General features: G+C 41.2%; 1 protein-coding gene across 1 annotated transcript in view; it reads left to right on the top strand.

Annotated features, from left to right (window-relative positions):
• ENOC (cytosolic enolase) overlaps positions 1-16,687 on the top strand; it is an 85,638-nt gene extending 68,951 nt beyond the window's left edge. The window contains exons 8-13 of the mRNA XM_087699507.1: positions 14,146-14,249; positions 14,369-14,470; positions 14,568-14,653; positions 14,738-14,824; positions 15,352-15,549; positions 16,072-16,687. Of these exons, the coding sequence (XP_087555633.1) occupies positions 14,146-14,249; positions 14,369-14,470; positions 14,568-14,653; positions 14,738-14,824; positions 15,352-15,549; positions 16,072-16,143 (649 nt within the window). The 3' untranslated portion in view covers positions 16,144-16,687. The remainder of the gene's footprint in view (positions 1-14,145; positions 14,250-14,368; positions 14,471-14,567; positions 14,654-14,737; positions 14,825-15,351; positions 15,550-16,071) is intronic.
• The last annotated feature ends 4,018 nt before the right edge of the window (positions 16,688-20,705 follow it).

The raw sequence follows: 20,705 nt of genomic DNA on the forward strand, positions 1-20,705 counted from the left end.
GTACCTTTCCTACCCGATGGGCTTGGGCGGGGGTGAGCTTGTGCTCCTGTAGAAGTAAAATGTCGATCCATCCGGTGAGGGCAGGCTGCAACTCCTGCCGAACAATCAACTTCTTGGAACCACGTGTCCCACTATAGTGGAGGCTATTCACATTCTAGGACGCTAGATGTAAACTCATAGGGAAACCCGTGACTAACCAAACAGGTATCTATTCTGTGTTGAAGCTGCTGATGAAGAAGAAGAGCTATGGTGCATGTGGATACGTTTTGCTGCAGGCTTTGACGGTGAACTCCATTTCCCCATGGTAGCCCTTGGACGCGGACCATGGGGGTGGTACCACACTAGGGCATCTATCAGCCAGGCTGAGAGGTGTGACTTTGTACATTGGTAGAACTGGGCCGCTTGTGCCAAGGGCCAACCGGATCACATCCATCGGTGCTCTCCACTGTGAAGGGGCTCAGATGTGGGACCTCGGCACCAGTCCACTAGTTAATGTCCATCATGCAACCTGGCCATTGTTGGGAAAAGAGTGCTAGTCCTCCTCCTCCCATCCACTGGGAAATGTGGTCTGCTACCTGACTCTTCACCTCCTCTATCTGTGTCATTGTCTAGTCTCCTGTGTGAGAGGTCTGAAGGAAGAAAGCATAGTTTGGTTCATCCAATGGTGCTAGTAAATGGACCTTGCTGCTCCTTGACTTGCGTACCACGAAGATCCCCACCTCTAGAGGTAGTGGGAACTCTCTGCGCTCCACAACTCTCAGGTAGGACCACTGATCATTGCGAAAGAACTCCAGTGGTAGCAGCTGCACCTATCTCGGAAAAGTGTGATAGGCGGTAGGGACAAATGAGCTGGTGGCTGTGTGGGGAGGGGGGGGGGGGGACTAGGCTGCTGGTGAGTGGAGGATGTTGGCGTATGGGGCTTCTCACCTCTTGTGGGAAGGGGGGGAGGAGATGGGCGAGGGGGGGGGGGGTCACCTGTACTGGGTGGGGATCAGGGGGACTGATTGGCAGGGGAGATGGTGGGGAGGAGGAAGATTGAGGGATGGTGGGGTGGTCAGAGATACAAGGCGGGTGTTGGGGGGCGGGGGGGGGGAGCGGTGGTTGTGGAGGAGGGGGGCTATGGGTTAGGGTTGGGGGGGGGGGGGGACCGTGGGGAGGAGAGGGGGGGTGGGTGTGGGGGCTGTGGGCTCTCGGGTGAGGTAGCCTGTGACGCCTCCCTAGGTGGTGGATGTGGAGGCCTGTGGTCTTGCTGGGTGGGACAAGCAGGGGGTGCTGCGGGGTGCTTTGCCCGGGGTTGATGCTTGCCCTCCTACTCCCTGTTACCGTGGTTGTGTATGAGGGGCTGATTGCGGCCCCCCTGCTGTCTACCTCTCTGTTGTCTCTAGACCCATGTAAAACCGTCCACGTCCACCTACGGGCTTGTCGGCAGAGCCGGCTTGGCTCCAAAGGACGTGCAATTTACTGCCTGATGCCCAAAGTTATGGCAACGCAGGCACTGCCTTGGCTGCCCAATCACAATAACCTGCTGCCTGAAGGAATGTCCGCTTGCTTCAATCTCCATAAACTTTGGTATATTCTTTGTATCTTTCATTGCCACCCGTACCTTTGGGACTCCTGCGGCTATCATTGCATTCGCGAAGGAGGCAAGGAGTGTGCCGAAGAGCCGTCCAAAGTCCTCCACCAACTGGCGATACTCTACCGCCAGTCCGGGGAAGAGTAAGGTGACTAGATGTCTAAGAAACCTGTTATGGAGTGCGAATGTCTCCACTATGAAGCCACTGTACTAGGGAACCATGTAAATGATCCCCTTCGTAGAAGCATAGGGTGAGCTATCCACTAGCTCACGCACTGCGTCTGCAGAAGTGAGTCAAACCATGAAGATCCCTTGACCCATGAGAACTGCCTCTGTGATTTGCGTTGTGCCAATGTGCAGCGTGGAGTGAAGCCAATTCCGAAGTTGGGCCCTAGATGGAGAGTGTCGTACGACATGACCAAAGATCGCTGTTTCTTTCAGCTCTAGCTCTGTGGCACAGATGGTTAAGAGATGTTCCTCAGAGAGGACGATGCCCAAGCTGTTTAACTAGGGGGCACTCGCAAAGTGCACCGGCGTTTGACTGGAGGTTCCCATTGCACGTCCCTACTGAGAAACTACCAATCACGTTGTTGTGCTACCGGGGGGGGTGAGTTGCTGTAAAGGGAGGGAGCAACTGGAGGGGAGGAGGGGGGGCGATGGCAAGGAGGGGGGAAATGCTGTTTTTTGACGGTGGGGGAGGTGTTGGACACCACTAGAGGCTGGCTCACCACGGGCATAGCGCGGGTGGTGGGTCTGCCGGACGGGGCTGAGGCCGCAGGGCAGAAGAGGCGGGGGGAAGAGTTGGTGCCAAGCAGTGGTGGGGGATTGACAGCAGGCGGGGGTGGATGAGGCGGGGCAGCACGGGGGGGGGACTAGGCGGGGGAGCAGCGTGCCGCGGGGCAGTAGGCGGGGGGCGCTGGTACGATGGCCGGGATGCAGGAGCAGCACAGCGTGACGGCAGGAGCGTTAAGTATTTGAAGATTGATGTTGTGTAAACGCCCCGAACAACGTAGTATGCTTAACAATTATGATATTCGCTTGTTTTCGAGATTTAATATAAAAGAGAATGAACACTTAAAGCTGAAAATGAAAATTGCTCACAAAATTACAGCCATGAAAATGTAAAAGTAATGGAGACAAAATTGAGGGTTGAAGATGGGCAACCCCCCCCGAAGGAATGTATTTCTGCTCAACCCAAGTCCCTTAGGGAAGAGCTCAGTTACAATCAACCTGAGAGTGAGAAGAAGTAATTCTCACTCTCACAAGATCATGCAAAGATGTACAAACACACATGCATTATCTATTATGCAATGATAAGAACTGATTTCTTTACAATATGAGAGAAGAAAAAGGGAAATTCAGCCTTTCTCCATCGTTGATCAACAGTACATGGATAGGGCTTACTTCTTGTAGCTAAAATGGAAGAAAGAGCTCGAGAAGGAGGTGCTGTAATGAATTTACAGGCTTGCTGTCTTGTAAAAAAAAAACAGTGATAGAAGAGGGAATATGGAGGAATTTGATAATGGAGAAGTGGGGGATGATGATGGGGATGGATGGGGCCAGTTTCTGGCTATCTGTGGGTGCTGTTCATGAGTTTACAGCAAAGAAAAATGATGATGAATGAAGAAAAACGAGCTCTTATTTATAGGAGAGGGGAGAGCTAGTACAAAAGGGAAAAGTGGAGTAGCACAAGACAAGTGTCCAGCCACATATCATGAGATGTGACAAGTGGTGGGACACTTGGAAACTTGTGTGACAAGTGTCTTGACACTTGTCTCTTCTCTATGGCCTTCCTTTTTGGGTTGAATACTGTCAAGAATAGAAACAACCAAATTTAGTAAGCACAGTCAGAGTACAGAACTTACTATTTTTAGAATGACATCCCTATTTTTTAGGACTAGCATTTTTAGGCTAATTCGGAGCTCCTAAAATTTAGGGACCTCCTAAAATTTAGGGATCTCCTAAAATTTAGGGACCCCCCCAATATGGGTATCATATGAAAGCTTTTTCCGTGTACATCGCAAAAATGGTATCCGAATCTTCATGTGACTTTCCTATGCAAAGAAATGTGCATTTCAAGCTTTCAGCCCACACATGCACATTATACAAGCATTTCATGATCATGCCATCTTGTTGATTATAACTGTCTGTTCTGGTGGATCTAGCCCACACTTCAAGGCATCAATCCTTTCTGTGTGCGAGTCTAACCCTGATATGCGTGAGTTCTAGTCACAGGCGCCCAATCGGGTCATATAGGTGGAAGTGTGAACTATCTTTTCTCTAACCCACCGCGTGGGTCCACCATAACCTGTGACCACTCATCAGTGGCCAGCTCCAATGCACTTTTCTTTATATCTAATTAGTGCAAAGGAAATAAATTTAATAAATCATTATATAGAGAAATTAATGCAAAAGGATACAAATTCTGTTTCTATAGAGTTGTGACAGCCCTCTGGCTTTTATTCAGTTGTCCTCAGCTGAAAAGCTTCTTGATATTGCTGTAGAATATTTGGGTAATCCTTCATGAATTTTTCATCTACCCACTGTGCATCTGTTGTGGGTAGATTCTTGAATTTTAGTAAGAATTTTCGTGTCACAAGGCCACTTCTCGTGGTTCGATCCTTGAGAAACAAAATCTTTTCAGGTTCCAAGAGTTGCTCTGTTTCTTCAACTTCTGGGGGATCTTCAGTAATGGGTTCCTTTGGTTCTGGTCCTATGTAAGGTTTTAGCAAACTTACATGAAAAGCATTGTGTATTTTCCAATGAGTAGGAAGCTCAAGTCGATAAGAAACTTCATTTATTTTCTCAATCACTTTGAAGGGTCCAAAGTATCTACTGGAGAGCTTTGGAAAAGATGAATTTTGACCAGAACCTTGTTTGAGCCTTCTTTTATCAAACTTTAGCAAGACATATTGACCTTTTTCAAAAGCCAAATGTCTTCTTCGTTTATTTGCTTGCTTCTTTTGTCGCTCTTGGGCCACTTTGATAGTGGCTCGAACTTGATCCATTGTTGTTTTTAAATCTGAAGCAAACTCATCAGCAACAAAAATCTTATCTTTAGTGCGAATAATTGGAGGAGGAATCACTTTACCCTGTACTTTTTCATTTGGAGCTTTCCCTGTGGATGAGTGCACTGTATTGTTGTAAGCAAACTCCAATAATGGAAGATATTTCTCCCATTGTGACTTATGTTCACTAACATAAGCTTTCAACATATCCAAAAGAGTGAGATTCATCACCTCTGTTTGGCCGTCAGTTTGAGGATGAAAAGCTGAAGAGAACTTTAAAGTGGTTCCCAAATTCTCAAATAAAGCATGCCAAAAGTTACTTGTGAATTTGGAGTCTCTATCTGAAATGATCTCAGAAGGCATACCATGTAATCTGAAGATATGTTGAATGAAAAGTCTTGCAGCTTGTGCGGATTTCAATGTTTTATGACATGGAATAAAATGTGATTGTTTGCTGAATCTATCAATTATGACCCAAATCATATCATGACCTTGAGGTGTTCTTGGAATACCTGAGATGAAATCCATTGTGATAGATTCCCATGGATCTTTGGGCACTGGAAGAGGTTATAACAATCCTGGAATCTTCTGTCTATCATATTTGAATTTTTGGCATACCAGACAAGCCTCAATGAAGTTATGTGTATCTTTTCGTAATGTTGGCCAATAAAAGTAGCGCTCAATTGCACTTAGAGTGGTTGCCCTCCCTCTATGCCCTGCATAAGGGGGTTCATGACTTTCTTTAAGCACCTTTTGTCGAACAGGAAGAGTGACACAGAGGCGATTGTTTATGAGAAGGTAACCGTCTTTGATGGAATAATCTGGATGAGAATCTCCTTGCTGTAAATTTGACCAAATTGCTGCAAAATTAGTATCTTCATCATAAGTATTCTTCATCGTTTGAAAATCTTCATGATGAGCCACTGTAATAGTTGCAATGCGAGGCACTCTAGAAAGTGCATCAGCAACTACATTTTGTTTCCCTGGAGTGTACATAATTTGAAAATGAAACATAGACAAGAAATTTTCCCATCTTGCATGTTTCTCCTGCAAATGCTTTTGAGTCTTGAAATACTTCAAGCTTTGATGATCGGTTTTAATAAGGAATTCATTGCCTAAAAGATAATGTTTCCATATCTTTAAAGCATGAACCACTGCTAAGAGCTCATTTTCATAAATGTCATACCTTTTCTCCACATCATTTAGACGGCGGCTTTCAAAGGCTACGGCATGGCCTTCTTGATTTAGCACTGCACCAATACAATCACCGCAAGCATCTGCTTCCACCACAAATGGTTTTACCAGATCTAGAATGATAAGAACAGGTCCAGAAGTAAGAGCTGCTTTCAGCCTTGTGAAGGCTGCCTTCTCTTTTTACTTCCATTGGAAAGAGATCTTCTTCTTTGTAAGGTCATGAAGTGGAGAAGCCATATGTGCAAAATGCTTGATGAAGCGGCGGTAATAAGAACATAAGCCAAGAAACGATCGCACCTCATGTACATCACGAAGATGAGGCCATTCTTGGATTATCCTGATCTTTTCAGGATCCATCTGAATCCCTTCAGAAGAGATGACATGCCCAAGGTAATTTATTTTATGCATGAAAAATTCACTCTTTTTACCATTTACCAAGAGTTGATTTTGTTGTAGTAATTGTAAAACAATTTCCAAGTGTTGATGATGCTCCTCTTCATTCTTGCTAAAGACAAGAATATCATCAAAGAAAGTACCGACATATTGTCGATGCTCTCTAAAGATGCGCTCCATCATTCGATTAAAGGTGGCTGGTGCATTGGTTAATCCGAAAGGAACCACCAAGAATTCATAAAGACCGTATGAAGTGCGGAAAGCAGTTTTGTGTACATCTTGTGGTATTACCCTAATTTGATGATAACCACTCTTTAGATCAATGCGGCTGAAAACCTTTGAGCCTCCTAGACGATCCAAAATGTCGTCAATTCTAGGAATAGGAAACCGATTCTTCACAATGATTTTGTTGAGGGCTCGATAATCAATGCACATCCTGAATGTGCCATCTTTCTTTTGAACAAGAAGAACTGGTGCTCAAAATGGTGAGCTACTTGGCCTAATTAGCCCACGGTTGAGTAGGACTTTGACTTGCTTTCTGATTTCTTCTTGTTGAGGACGGCTCACACGGTATGGTGCTATATTAGGAGGAGAACTGCCCGGGATAATATCAATATGATGGTCTTCTGGCCTTTCTGGGGAAAGCTGATAAGGAAGATCTTCCGAAAAACAATCTTTATACTTTTCCAAGAGCTAAAGTTGCTCTTGGTTTTCAGCATTCATATTATCTTTTACATCAGCGACATAAAGCAGACAACATTGAACACAATCCTTAATTGCTCTAGAGACTTGCATATGGCTTACCATAGGTATGGTGTCTCCAGAAACTCCAGCTTGGATCTCGTACTTCTTGCCTTTGTTGGTGAGTTCTACCTTCTTTTTCTAAGAGAAGATGGTTGAATCTACTCTATGATTCCAGGGCATGCCAAGAATCACATCGCAACCATCAAGGTCTCCGATACAGAAGGTATCTTCGTCACTGTAGCCTTGAATTTGAAACTTGAGCTTGCCAATGTAGGGTATCACAGTCTTCACTGTGTCACCTTCATCAGCATTTAAAGCTTGGCGAACTTCTGCCGGAGTGTCCATCTCTTCATTCTTTAATCCAAGCTCTTTAGCTAATTGCAAGGAAATGATATTTTCATTCACCCCAAGATCTATCAAGAATAGTGCTTGCTTACCTTGTAACTGTCCCCAAGCTTTTAATAATTTGCGCGTCTCTGGAGTGTGAGTTGTGTTTGCAACTACATCACTGATAGCATTGATTTTCACTGGCGACTTAGGCTTGTTGTCAGAAACCTTGCTTTGTCCCTTGTTTGGACATTGCTTCGCTATGTGGCCTGTTTGTCCACATTTAAAGCACTTTCCTTCTTTCATGAAGCGTTGCTTTTCTTCTTCGGAAAGTTGCTTTGCTTGTGGGTATAGATTGGAGCGAAATTGAGGAGCATTAGGAGGTGCATAGGGCTTCATCTTCTTTTGATTTGATGGCTGCTTTTGCGACTGTTTTTATCCTTCATTTGGGGCTGAATACTCCTCATCATCAACTACTCTCTTCTTATCATTCTTTTGGAATGATTTGTTGCCATTGTGCTCCATTTTCCATGTCTCAGCATGGTCAATGAGTTCCCTGAGACTAGAACAATGATAATGATTAAGAGCAGTACGAAGTTTAAAATGCAAACCTCCTTGAAACTTCCTAAGCTTTTCCGAACTGCTAATCTTCTTGAAATGTTGGACCTTTAAAAGTAGCTCCCAAAATCTCTTGGTATAGTCACCAAGTGACTCATTTTTCCTTTGCCAAAGCCGATCCCATTCCATTTTTACATCTCTTTTGAAATGAACAGGAAGAAATTGGCTTTGTATTAGGCGAACAAAGGACCGCCATGATTTTGGGGCAGCATGATCATATTCCAACCCCGTCCACCAAGTATGGGCTAAGTCGGTTAAATGTAAAGCTGCAAACTTAATCTTTTCTTTTTCTTTATACTTGTCACGACCATACAAAATTTGAAATTGATGAATAAACTTCAGAAGAAGATCAGGATTTCGGGAACCATTATACATACTGAACTTGATCTTCTTTTCAAGTTGAGATAGTGACTTAGTCTTCTTCTTCTTCTTATGCCTTCGTCCATGCTCGGATCTTGAGGTTGAAGATGATGAAGTGCTTGATGGGGATGGAGATGGAGACGAGGGTGAAGAATGTCGACGCCTTTGACGATGATGAGGTCTTCCACGAGAAGGGTGTGACTCTTCATTACTAGAAGAGGATCCATCAGAATAGGGGCCAGATGACTTTGAAGAAGAGGATGAGCTTCGACGCGATCTCTTTCTTTGTCTTGAAGTAGAATGGGACTGCCTCTTAGAAGTAGTTGGACTTCTTGATCGGCTCCTTTCATTGGTATGGCTTTGTCTCCTTGAAGTAGAGGGGCTTCTTTCCTTGAATTCTTTGGGATTCTCAACTTTTTCTAGTTTGAGAAGTTGCTCACGAATTTGCTGATTCTCCTCTCTAAGACTTTGAATGGCTTGAAGGATAGCACTCGATTGATCCATTGAGACTAAAGAAAAAAAATATATGCTCAAGCTCTCAATGCAAGGGCTGAAAACAAACAAACTTATAGTTGTAAGCACTATCAGTGTTGGGGGTGAGGACCGAGCCAAAGCTCTGATACCATTGTAAACGCCCCGAACAACGTAGTATGCTTAACAATTATGATATTCGCTTGTTTTCGAGATTTAATATAAAAGAGAATGAACACTTAAAGCTGAAAATGAAAATTGCTCACAAAATTACAGCCATGAAAATGTAAAAGTAATGGAGACAAAATTGAGGGTTGAAGATGGGCAACCCCCCCCGAAGGAATGTATTTCTGCTCAACCCAAGTCCCTTAGGGAAGAGCTCAGTTACAATCAACCTGAGAGTGAGAAGAAGTAATTCTCACTCTCACAAGATCATGCAAAGATGTACAAACACACATGCATTATCTATTATGCAATGATAAGAACTGATTTCTTTACAATATGAGAGAAGAAAAAGGGAAATTCAGCCTTTCTCCATCGTTGATCAGCAGTACATGGATAGGGCTTACTTCTTGTAGCTAAAATGGAAGAAAGAGCTCGAGAAGGAGGTGCTGTAATGAATTTACAGGCTTGCTGTCTTGTAAAAAAAAACAGTGATAGAAGAGGGAATATGGAGGAATTTGATAATGGAGAAGTGGGGGATGATGATGGGGATGGATGGGGCCAGTTTCTGGCTATCTGTGGGTGCTGTTCATGAATTTACAGCAAAGAAAAATGATGATGAATGAAGAAAAACGAGCTCTTATTTATAGGAGAGGGGAGAGCTAGTACAAAAGGGGAAAGTGGAGTAGCACAAGACAAGTGTCCAGCCACATGTCATGAGATGTGACAAGTGGTGGGACACTTGGAAACTTGTGTGACAAGTGTCTTGACACTTGTCTCTTCTCTATGGCCTTCCTTTTTGGGTTGAATACTGTTAAGAATAGAAACAACCAAATTTAGTAAGCACAGTCAGAGTGCAGAACTTACTATTTTTAGAATGACATCCCTATTTTTTAGGACTAGCATTTTTAGGCTAATTCGAGGCTCCTAAAATTTAGGGACCTCCTAAAATTTAGGGATCTCCTAAAATTTAGAGACCCCCCCAATATGGGTATCATATGAAAGCTTTTTCCGTTCCGTGTACATCGCAAAAATGGTATCCGAATCTTCATGTGACTTTCCTATGCAAAGAAATGTGCATTTCAAGCTTTCAGCCCACACATGCACATTATACAAGCATTTCATGATCATGCCATCTTGTTGATTGTAACTGTCTGTTCTGGTGGATCTAGCCCACACTTCAAGGCATCAATTCTTTCTGTGTGCGAGTCTAACCCTGATATGCGTGAGTTCCAGTCACAGGCGCCCAATCGGGTCATATAGGTGGAAGTGTGAACTATCTTTTCTCTAACCCACCGCGTGGGTCCACCATAACCTGTGACCACTCATCAGTGGCCAGCTCCAATGCACTTTTCTTTATATCTAATTAGTGCAAAGGAAATAAATTTAATAAATCATTATATAGACAAATTAATGCAAAAGGATACAAATTCTGTTTCTATAGAGTTGTGACATGTTGATTGTAAGGCACTGCAATTGCTGAAAGTGAATTTTGATATGTTCTTTGGTGATACATGGGGATCTGAATATACAGTATATTCACTGTCATATGCTAACAAAGAAAGCTAGTTGACTGTCTTCTTTAAGGAAAAACAGGCACGAACATGTTGGATCCCATCAATGTTCACATGAAAATTAAGACTTATGGACATTGGATATGGACCATTAGAAAGTGGTTCTCTTCTATCTCAAGAAGAAAATTCTAGGCTTTTCACACTCCTTGTGTGAAATTAGATTTGAGGAAAGTGTTGTCTCATATTGGATGATTGGGTAGGCCACCACAACAGGGTAACTCTTAGGGGAAGAAAGTTGTTGAATGGAGCTCATAATCTCCTGAAGTTCATCACAGACCCATTCAGAGAAAGTTTAGCATTGTTCTCTAGTGCTGATCCTTTCAATGGTCCATATTGACAATGCTTGCAGATTGTTGGCTTAAACACAATACCCTTGGTTGTTCTCCTATTTCTTTGCTATTCATGTTGTCCAAGACAAGTATTACCTCCTCTGTGTGCATGTTGTCCATGACAAGTATTACCTCCTCTGTGGATTGACAAGCATGGCAATGCACTATGGCACTTGGACAAATCCTGAAAATGGCGGAAATGCACTATGGCACTTGGACAAATTCATGCTTGAGGCAAAGGGTGTTTTTCTAGAGATGTCTGTTGGAATTGTTGCCTGTGGAAGAAAAGTTGGTGAATGTTGCATGGCCTCAACTCCATGTTTAAGATGTTTGCATGCAACTGAGACAATATTGTAGAAAACTTAGATTTCTTTTTTCCAGGGAAAAGAAATTTCTGTTTTTAACACAGAGAAATCTACCCTGAGGTAAATAACAAAGTACAAAGAAGGCCAGCTTTGATGTTTTCGGATAGCCTTTCTCAACAATTTCGTGTTTGATTTCTAAGTCAAAGGTTTGGGAAATTTTCTAGAGGTTTGGAAGGTTTTCTCAAAGACTTTTTCAGTATTTTGTCTTCTTTCATTAGGTTGGTGGACTGTTTAGACTCAAAAGGATCCATGCTTTTGTGAGCACTTACTCATTTCAGCCTAATGCCTACTTCTTACTCTGCAATTACTGCCATGCTAGTGATCTAGATGCTTCTTTTGTGGATGAGTTTTAACACAGTTTCAATTTATGGAATAGACTTTTCTATGGAGTCTATTCTCCTTGTACAATATTGACTTAATGAGATAATGACCAGTGGTTTGACATTGATTAAAAAAGTTTGCACGCATGTCTGAACTGATATGCTTTCTTTTGATTGGGAAGATTTTGCAACTCCATGAGATTTTCCAACATTTGGGATATGGAAAGCTGCTCTTAAGTAATAAATGGATTGCATATCATAGCAATTGTGATAAAAATTGGAGTAATGGAAGTTATCAGCCTGGCCATTGCATGTTTGGCTTCGAATAGTCTAGTCAATTGTTATGGCTTATGTGCAGGTTTTTTTGCCTCTTTTGGTTTACACCAGAAAATATCATAAAGCAATTTAAATCTCAAGCAATGAAGCTTTTGTGGAAGACTTGATCTGCATCCCAAAGATGGATGGAGTTGTTAATTTGTTGAATATTCATTAGCATGTGCTATCCAAGAAGGCAACGTTTCTGACTTTTTTTCTTTGAGCAAAAACAGCCATGGACAGTCATGTTGGTTGCCATGTGCATTGATATGAGTGCAAATGCATATGGTAATGGGATTACAAATTATTGGGAAGTGGTTTTGGGTACTTGTAAAGGGAAAATGACAGGCTTCCTAAATTTAAGGTGATGGATACAACCATCATTGGGAAATTCTCTTCATGAACCTGTCAAAACTAATAGTTTTTTGAAGCTAGGCATCAAATATACTGTTGATGTGGTTGAAGATGTTGGTGATGTGCTTTCTTTTCTGCATGCATGTCACCACATGGATTCAATATGCATCGTGGGGTTGTTTGGATGAAATTATGGAATCTTTTGGAGCATATAGAACACATCTCTTCATTAAATGAAGTCGATAAACTTTTGGATGTGATCATCAAGATGAACACTCCAGGGTGTCGTTCTCTTACTCTTACCAAATATGTCATCAATGAAAATTTAAAGTCATATTTTACTTCAAGTGTGGACAGACAAGCATGGCAACGCACTTTGTGGATTGGCTAAATCCCCACAATGGTGAAAAACAAATCTTGCTAAACGTTGGAAAATAATTTGCATTGAAACAATGGTTGTTCCTTTGGAGATGTATAACACTGTTGCTGGTGAAGCGGAAATTGGCAAAATGCTTCATTGCATCTTCCCAATGTATGAGATGCTTGCATGCTAGTGAGACCTTTCCCCACCTATTTGGCATTGCCTACTCATGAGAGGTATTCTCGACCATTGGTATCAGTTTTCTTGTCCATAGATTTGGGAAATTCTTCTATTTAGTTGGCAGGTTGTTGCCTTGATGCTTCAAACATTGTGTTCTTCGACTGGGTCACATTCCAGGCTTTGTCCACCTTCTGGACTTGAAGGAATCATGGATCAATGGATGTTCAGTTGTTTCAGATCTACAACTACTTTCATCACTTGCTGCAGCAATCTTTATATGATTCGTTGCCATGTAGGTGATTTAGGTTTGTCTTATATGGATGCCATGGAAGCGGGAAACGCCCCTTAATAGGACCTGAAATGCCCAAACGTGTGGAGGACGACCCGAAATATGTTTCCCTGCCCGAAACATTTGCCCTTTGGGGAAACGGCTGCCATGTGGCGTTTCCCCTTGGGGAAACATTTCTGTTCGCCCCGTTTCCCAAAAAGCCTGAAATGTTTCTAGCAAAATGTAGTATATTCTTTAGGCTTTAAACATATCATTATTAATTGTCACGTTCTTTACGCTTGTTTACACATAGCATTATTAATTGTCATGTTCTTTATGCTTTAAATGTAGCATTCAAAGTGTTATTAATCTCATATTCTTTACACTTTTTCATTGTCATGCTCTTTAAGCATTATTAATGTCTTATTGTTAAATGTGTAACGTTTTAATGTAGCGTTTTTTTAAAAACTCATAACATTAATTTAATAGTCTTTTAATATTTAATGTTTAAATGTTAAATGTTTCATTAATTAAGCTTAAATTGTTAAATGTTTAATCATTTAAAATGATAGAGTCGTCTCGATCCATTTCAACCTTCTTCGTTAATGAGGATGATAATGATAATGAAGAGGATTTGTCTACAGCGACCGAAGGCGATGACATGGATGAGGAAGAGGGGGACAGAGAGGAAGAGAAACTAATAGATCATAATTAGTTTTCACTCGCTCTCTTGTATGGTTTTGCTCTTATTTACAATTGTTCCTTCTTTGCAATCAACATATTAATTATGTCCAAAATCCTTGTATGCATTAGAAAGCTCCTTTGAGCTTACACCTTTTGTAGAACTCTTTTAAAGCTTGGAAATTAGAAAGCCTTGATTTTGAGTATGAAACTTGTATTCTAAGTTTTAGCTAGGAGATTTGATGTTTCTGTTTCCATTCCCGTTTCCCTTGACTATGATGGATGTGCTTTTGCCACTATTGATTCTTTGGGGTAAGATTTTGTCATGAAGTTTCTGTGATCGAACATTTATGAGATGAACTGTGGTTTGAATTTTTTTTGAAAAGGTGTGCTTGGCCACACACACAAAGAGATATATACCCTGCGCTTTGTAATGTTGTTATCCTGTACTCTTTCTGTAATTAATATAAATACCCATTGAGAGAGAGAGAGAGAGAGAGAGAGAGAGAGAGAGAGAGAGATTAAGCTGTTTCCACCTGATAGCACAGTGCTAGAGAAGGCTTGGATCTCATTATGGAAGCGATAAATAAGGCAGGTTATTCTGGAAAGATAAAGATTGGAATCGACGTTGCTGCAAGTGAATTCTTCACAGGTTAAGAGCTTTTGAGTTAAGTCAGTTCTAATCATGCTCTCTGAGTTCTAGATTTTATCAAATTTTTACTGCACTAACACTACATGAAGGTTGATTGGCGTGGTTTTTATTGTCTACAGATGACAAAAAGTATGATCTGGATTTCAAAACACCAAATAATACTGATTCTGCAAAGAAAACTGGTGCTGAGATGATAAATCTATACAAAGAGTTGTGTGCAGGTAGCTCATCTTTTAGTATGTGTGGAAAGCTATCTTATGTTTTGTTTGGTGGGATCTTCTTCTCATGCGAAGTGCTAACCTTGTTATTCTCTTGAAGATTACCCGATTGTGTCAATAGAAGATCCGTTTGATCAAGATGACTGGGAGAGTACTAAAACATTAACGTCTTCAGGGGCCTGCCAGGTTGGTAGTTTCTCTCAATAATGCTTATTGTAGACGTTTTTGTCCATCATATGTACTCTGACAGAAGGTTTTCCTGCTCGAAAGGTGGTTGGTGATGATTTGCTTGTTACAAACCCTAAACGTGTTGCCAAAGCAATAGAACAGAAAGCTTGCAATGCGCTACTGTTAAAGGTAATTATTCGTTGCTTCAAGAACAAACACTGCAGAAAATCAAGCTGTATCACCATTAAACACTGCATACTTGTGTACGAGAATCTTTCTTTTCCTGTCTTTGAACTGAAGCTTCCACCTGGCACTGCACAATCAGTAGTCTTTTGCCTATTAGACTACACCTCTTTGCTGCCCACTTCTTTGTGCATGGGAACTGTGCAAAGAAGGGATATTCGAAAATTGCTAAGTTGTCATTGAGCTAGAGCTATTGGACTTGGCGATTGAATGTGTTAGTTAATGCAATCTTCCATTTGTGAAACTTTGTTATATTTGTGTAAGGTAGTTTTGAGTCACATGTATCTTTTTTATAAAACCATTCTGCAGAGTAAAAAAGAATTTATATACTTGTGCAGTAATTTCAGGGCCATAGTCCAGGGATACTGGTGCAGCAAAGGAAAAACCTATGCATTACATGCCGCTGTCATAACAAGTTGTAGCTGTGTCTATTCATTAAAATGTAAAACTTCCATGTTCAATGATTTTGTCAGGTTAATCAAATCGGAACAGTTACTGAAGCTATTGAAGCAGTAAAAATGGCAAAGGATGCAAATTGGGGAGTTATGGCATCTCACCGGAGTGGTGAAACTGAGGACTCCTTTATAGCAGACCTGGCAGTAGGGTTGGCAACTGGGCAGATAAAAACAGGAGCCCCGTGCAGAAGTGAGCGCCTTGCTAAATATAACCAGGTACATACTCATCATATATCCCAGCATATGATATAACACGTGAATGTGAGTTCTAATCTGTCTTTTGAGACACATAACCTAATCTGTCTTCTGAGACACATAACCTGACCTTTTGACTTTTTGGAAATGGGTATTGAGTTGGTCGTTAATCAAGAAGCTCAGTTCTGACAATGGCAACTGAAATGCTTTGTTTATGTTTGACACCCTCTGTTACAGTCGATAGTTAAAGAGTGTGAGTTTCTCATTACCGCACTTACAGTGGAATGGTCTGTCCCAGAAATGTAGTCTTAAACGTTCTTAGAACCATCTAGGGCTGTCCCTCACATGTCCCACCAAGACAGATAATGATTTGAAAGCTAAAAGGAGTTTCTGGGTTGTGGATGTGCGCTTCAGTGTTCGAAGCCCCTAACTTCTAAGCATCTCATATGTACTTTCTGCCAACCGATGTTTAAAGTTATATCTTGGAAGTGCCAGTTGAAGCATCTTATGTTCTGACTTCAATCACCATTCCATTGGATGCAGCTCTTGCGGATTGAAGAGGCTCTTGGAGAAAATGCAATTTATGCAGGAGAAAAGTGGCGTCCATCTGACTAATTTTACGGACGTACAATTTTGATGAGGCACAGAAATGCAAACTATTTTAGTGAAGGTGGGATATGATAGATATTCGCTCCGTGAATTATCAAGCCCAGAAGACGAGGATATCTTTAAACATGCACCCAACATGGGCTCAATACTGTAGCATTATCATTTGAGATTTAGCAAACATGCGATAATAAGCAGAAGGTGAGCTAATTGCATAAAGCACGCCATTTTCAAGAAATCATGCGAGAGTGAACAGGATGTACAGCCGGATTTACAGCCAATGATTTGCAATGGACTTTTTTAGGGATGTTCGCATGCTATATTTGTCTGTGCGGACGAGTTATCATATTAGAATGTCACGATCTCTTGGAATTATGTGTAGAATTAAGACATTTTAATCAGTAGTCGACTGCAATTGTTGATCCTCTTGCAAGAAGTGAGAGAAGTTAGCTGTACGCCATCCAATTAAACTCTCCATTACAAGATCACAAGGATTGCTTGCTGCAACGCTGTTTACGCACTAAATTAACTGCAGTTTTTCCGGGAAACAATGATCAGCTAACAAATGAGCTTTACTTTTGTTTAAATCACAATTTTGGCTCGCATGTGCGATGGTTTGCCTCCAAGTCATTCTTTCTCACCTTCTTTTGCATTCCGCATGCCTTTTTGCACAAGCTAACTTTGAGGATCTTATGCTTCAGATACCCAATTGCATCAGCATTGGTAACGGGGCTTTGATATGCATGTCTTGGCAATTGGTATTTTGTCATCACGTAGTAACCTGATTACGGTGCAGATTTACTCTTTTGATCATTGCTCGTTCCTCCATACATGTAGAGGCCATTGCGCAATGCGGAGCCTATTCCTATGAAAGGCCCGATCCTAATTCAAGTAGACATGTCAAAAAGGTCGTCATGCACTTTAACCTCGCTAAAGCTGCATTCAAATAAATTTCATATACCGTAACCCACGTTCCTTTTGCCCAAAACGTGACCTTTATAACTCCAAGTGAGTGGTTTTGGGTAACCAAAGTTGACACGATCAAGCATAAAGATGGAAAGCAGCAGCTAATGCCATATCCACATGCAACGCAAGGTACGTCATTTCAAAAGCCTTAAGAAAATTGGTAAAAATCATCATATAACTTGTTTGGTCTTTCCCTTTGTATGCCACATGGCAAGTTAAGAGGGCTTTAAAAGGCCTTTCTCTTACCTTGTTTTTGGATTGCCCTCCTCTTCCAATGGCAAGGGGAATTCATTGTCCATTATTTGTGCATTCTATGCCATGCTATACCACATGGTAATTAAAGAGGGCTTCAAAAGACCTCTTATTCTATTCTTGGATTGCCCTCACCTTTTGATAGCAAGGGTGAATCATTGTATATGTTATTCGGTTGTCCTTATTGTACAAAATGGCAACTAAAGAGGACTTTGGAAGAGCCACTTAGCGTGTCATAAAATTGCCCTCTCATACAAGTGGCCAATGGAAGAAACATGTTTTAGCATACTTTTTAGGGCAAGCAAGAGACATTTTATACTCGTGAAAATAACAAAATGGCTATAGCATATGTGAAGCATGAATTAGTAAAAGCTTAATATTAATGGATAATAGCTTTAATGCCTTATTAATTGATTCAATTTATGGTTAAACCAAAAGTACATGATTGTTGACAAGACCATGTTAAAACTATGAGACTTTGATTCGTTACTCACATTTTTTGTTGAAACCATGTGAATGAATTATACTAATGTTGAAAAGGTGTTAGGTTCAATGTGAGAATAACACATAAAAAAGAAAAGAGCAAATATTGTTATTGGTCTATCACATCAACATACATGCAATCAAATAAATGTTACTATATTGATCTTTGGGCAATTGTATATGTATTAATAGAAGGATCTCGAAAGACAAATAAACATCATCATTGTGATCTTTGGGGAAAAAATACATGTATCTGGTAGAATGAACTCCAATGATAGTAAGATTTCGAGAGCCCACATTGTGAACTCCAATGGTAGTAAGATTTCAAGATTCGATAATGCTTAATATTGTACCCAATCAAAGAAATATAGGTAGGATCTCTAGATAGATGGAACAATGTCATATGTCCAAAACTATTTTCCAATTTTGTAGTGGGAAAATTGAGCTTGCAAAAAAATTGAGAATGAGTGAAGCAAGCTGAGTAGTGGAAGCAACCCTAACCAACATTTAGAGATGTTTCCGGAGGGTCCAACAAGCAAAAATTTGAATAGCACGAGGAACAAAAGATACTACTACTACATAGAAAATGTCTACACAGATCATGTGACAAAAAATGAAGGGTGTGTGAGCTCCAGGGATCCAAGGGCGAGCTATAGATCATCGCCATCCGAAACCTCATCCCGCCGTAAAGGAGCATCAAATGGACTCTTCAAATAAAGAAACAACTACACATCAGTCCACCATACAATAATGCATTCTAATTAAACATGGTAACTACGGACAAGAAAGATGAGTGACTTGCAGGGCTTCCGTGTCCATACAATCAGTCGATCAATGCAGTGAGACCGTGCATCTTTCCATATCGAGTCTCAAGGCCGACGGGATCACGATTTGTAATGAAGTGCTGGAAAGAAAACAAAATATAACTGTTAGTGTCGCTATTATCATCGCAAATTTACTGCAGGTATCGCTATTAGTGTCGCAAAATGCGTCACAAAGTATCGTTATCAGTGTCGCTATTTGCATCGGTATCAGTGTCGCATTTTGCGACACTGATACCGACGCAATTAGTCACGTTGATAACGACGCTAATACCGACTGTTCTATGGCGTCGCCAATAACGATGTTTTTTGCAACAACGGGGGAAAATTTCTTTATGAACATTCTCTTCGCTTTTAACGTCGGTATAAGGCCTATATCTTGTAGTGATAGCCTTCAAAATGAAATCTTTTGATAGAGTATTTGACATTGCTAGCATGCGTACCATTGGATCACTTAATGGAGCCTTTACATTATTATGTGCTCTTTGTACACATGCCCTCTTCCAGACTATGTTGCAAAACTTGAAAATGAAAAAGAATTTTAGAAGACATAATATCAAATTTATCAATTTCGTACAATAAAGCATTTATGAAGAAAATGAGTAAGTATTATCTAGGGGCATGTGGGACGAACCTCTAATATTCGCAAAGCAATTAGCAGAGTTTGGATGGAACTAGTGCAAAGTAACGAAATATGGCAAATCTTGGAACTCCCCACTTGCTCCAATCATTTGGTATCCGGCTAGTGTGGGAGCGGGATATGAAGTAATCATCATTTGTTTGTTTAACATAACAGCATTGAAAGTATCCAAAATATAGAATTTCTATATACAAAGAAGTATTTCCATTAGTAAATCCATCATCTGGTAGTCTTTCAATTACTCTAGCTAGAGTTCTACGGATTATGTCATCTATAGCCACAATGTGTAATACCTCTTGAATTTTGATTTGGTAAGGTGATGCATGATAATAATCAAAAACTGTTTGAGCCATCTAACAAAAAAAGAAAGAAAATACTATAAATTAGAAAAGTTTAATAAAGCTCGAGCCACAAACTCAATCCTCGAGACCTACGTATCGCTTATTGGTCAAGCATTTCAAGCCGAGCGGCCATGACTACCTCTCACATAGCCGACGCGCCCTCCCTACCTATGGGGTGTAGTGAGCTTACCTTGATGCCTGATCAAGTACCCTCCTCTCCCGTGCTGCACACCGGTAGCTCCACGATCCTTGAGGCAAGCTCAAGTAACCTCAATCCCTCTCCAAAAAGCTCCATCCTCCATAGCCGCGAGAGACAAGAGAAGAGTAGAGAAGAGAAGAAGATGAAGAGAGGAGACGGGGAGCTTCTTCTCCTCGATCCCTCACACTCACTCACTCCCTCCCTCAAGCATAAGCAAGAAGGAAAGAAAAAGAGAAGAAGAAGAAGAAGCTTTTTGCCACACACAAGAATGAGTTTCTCATTCACTTTTCAAGTTTATATACATACCCTACTTTCCACGGGGGGTCATCCTCAATTTTTACATGGCCAGCCATGGACTAGGCCCTTTTTCTCCATTCTTTCACTTCCTAGCTAGTTCTACCGCCCTTCTAAGTTCACAATTTGCACAAGAGGGAGCCTGGTGCTCTTTTACAAGGATTTGAGAGCACCCTTGCATTTAAAGGTGTGCTTTCTTGCTTTTAACTCCTCCAAACTTCAGTGGCTGCAACTTGGACTTTTGACAGTTGTTTCCATGCTTTTGGATTTTTTCCGGACTTATTATTCTTCTGGGCGCCTTCTCCATGCCTGCCCTACGCATTTTCCTACTTCTCAGATTTTTCTATTTTTCTGCTTTTTCCTGTTGTTGGCGTTGCAGTAAACATTATCCCCCTCCTAGTCGAGTGCCACTCCCATGGCAATGTTGGATGGTAGCTTGAGAGCACCCTTGCATTTAAAGGTGTGCTTTCTTGCTTTTAACTCCTTCAAACTTCGGTGGTTGCGACTTGGACTTTTGACAGTTGTTTCCATGCTTTTGGATTTTTTTTGGACTTATTATTCTTTTGGGCGCCTTC

The sequence above is a fragment of the Lygodium microphyllum genome, chromosome 19, assembly GCF_053477565.2.
Source record: "Lygodium microphyllum isolate KBCC chromosome 19, Lygodium_microphyllum_v1.1.10, whole genome shotgun sequence".
NCBI classification, from domain to species: Eukaryota; Viridiplantae; Streptophyta; class Polypodiopsida; order Schizaeales; family Lygodiaceae; genus Lygodium; species Lygodium microphyllum.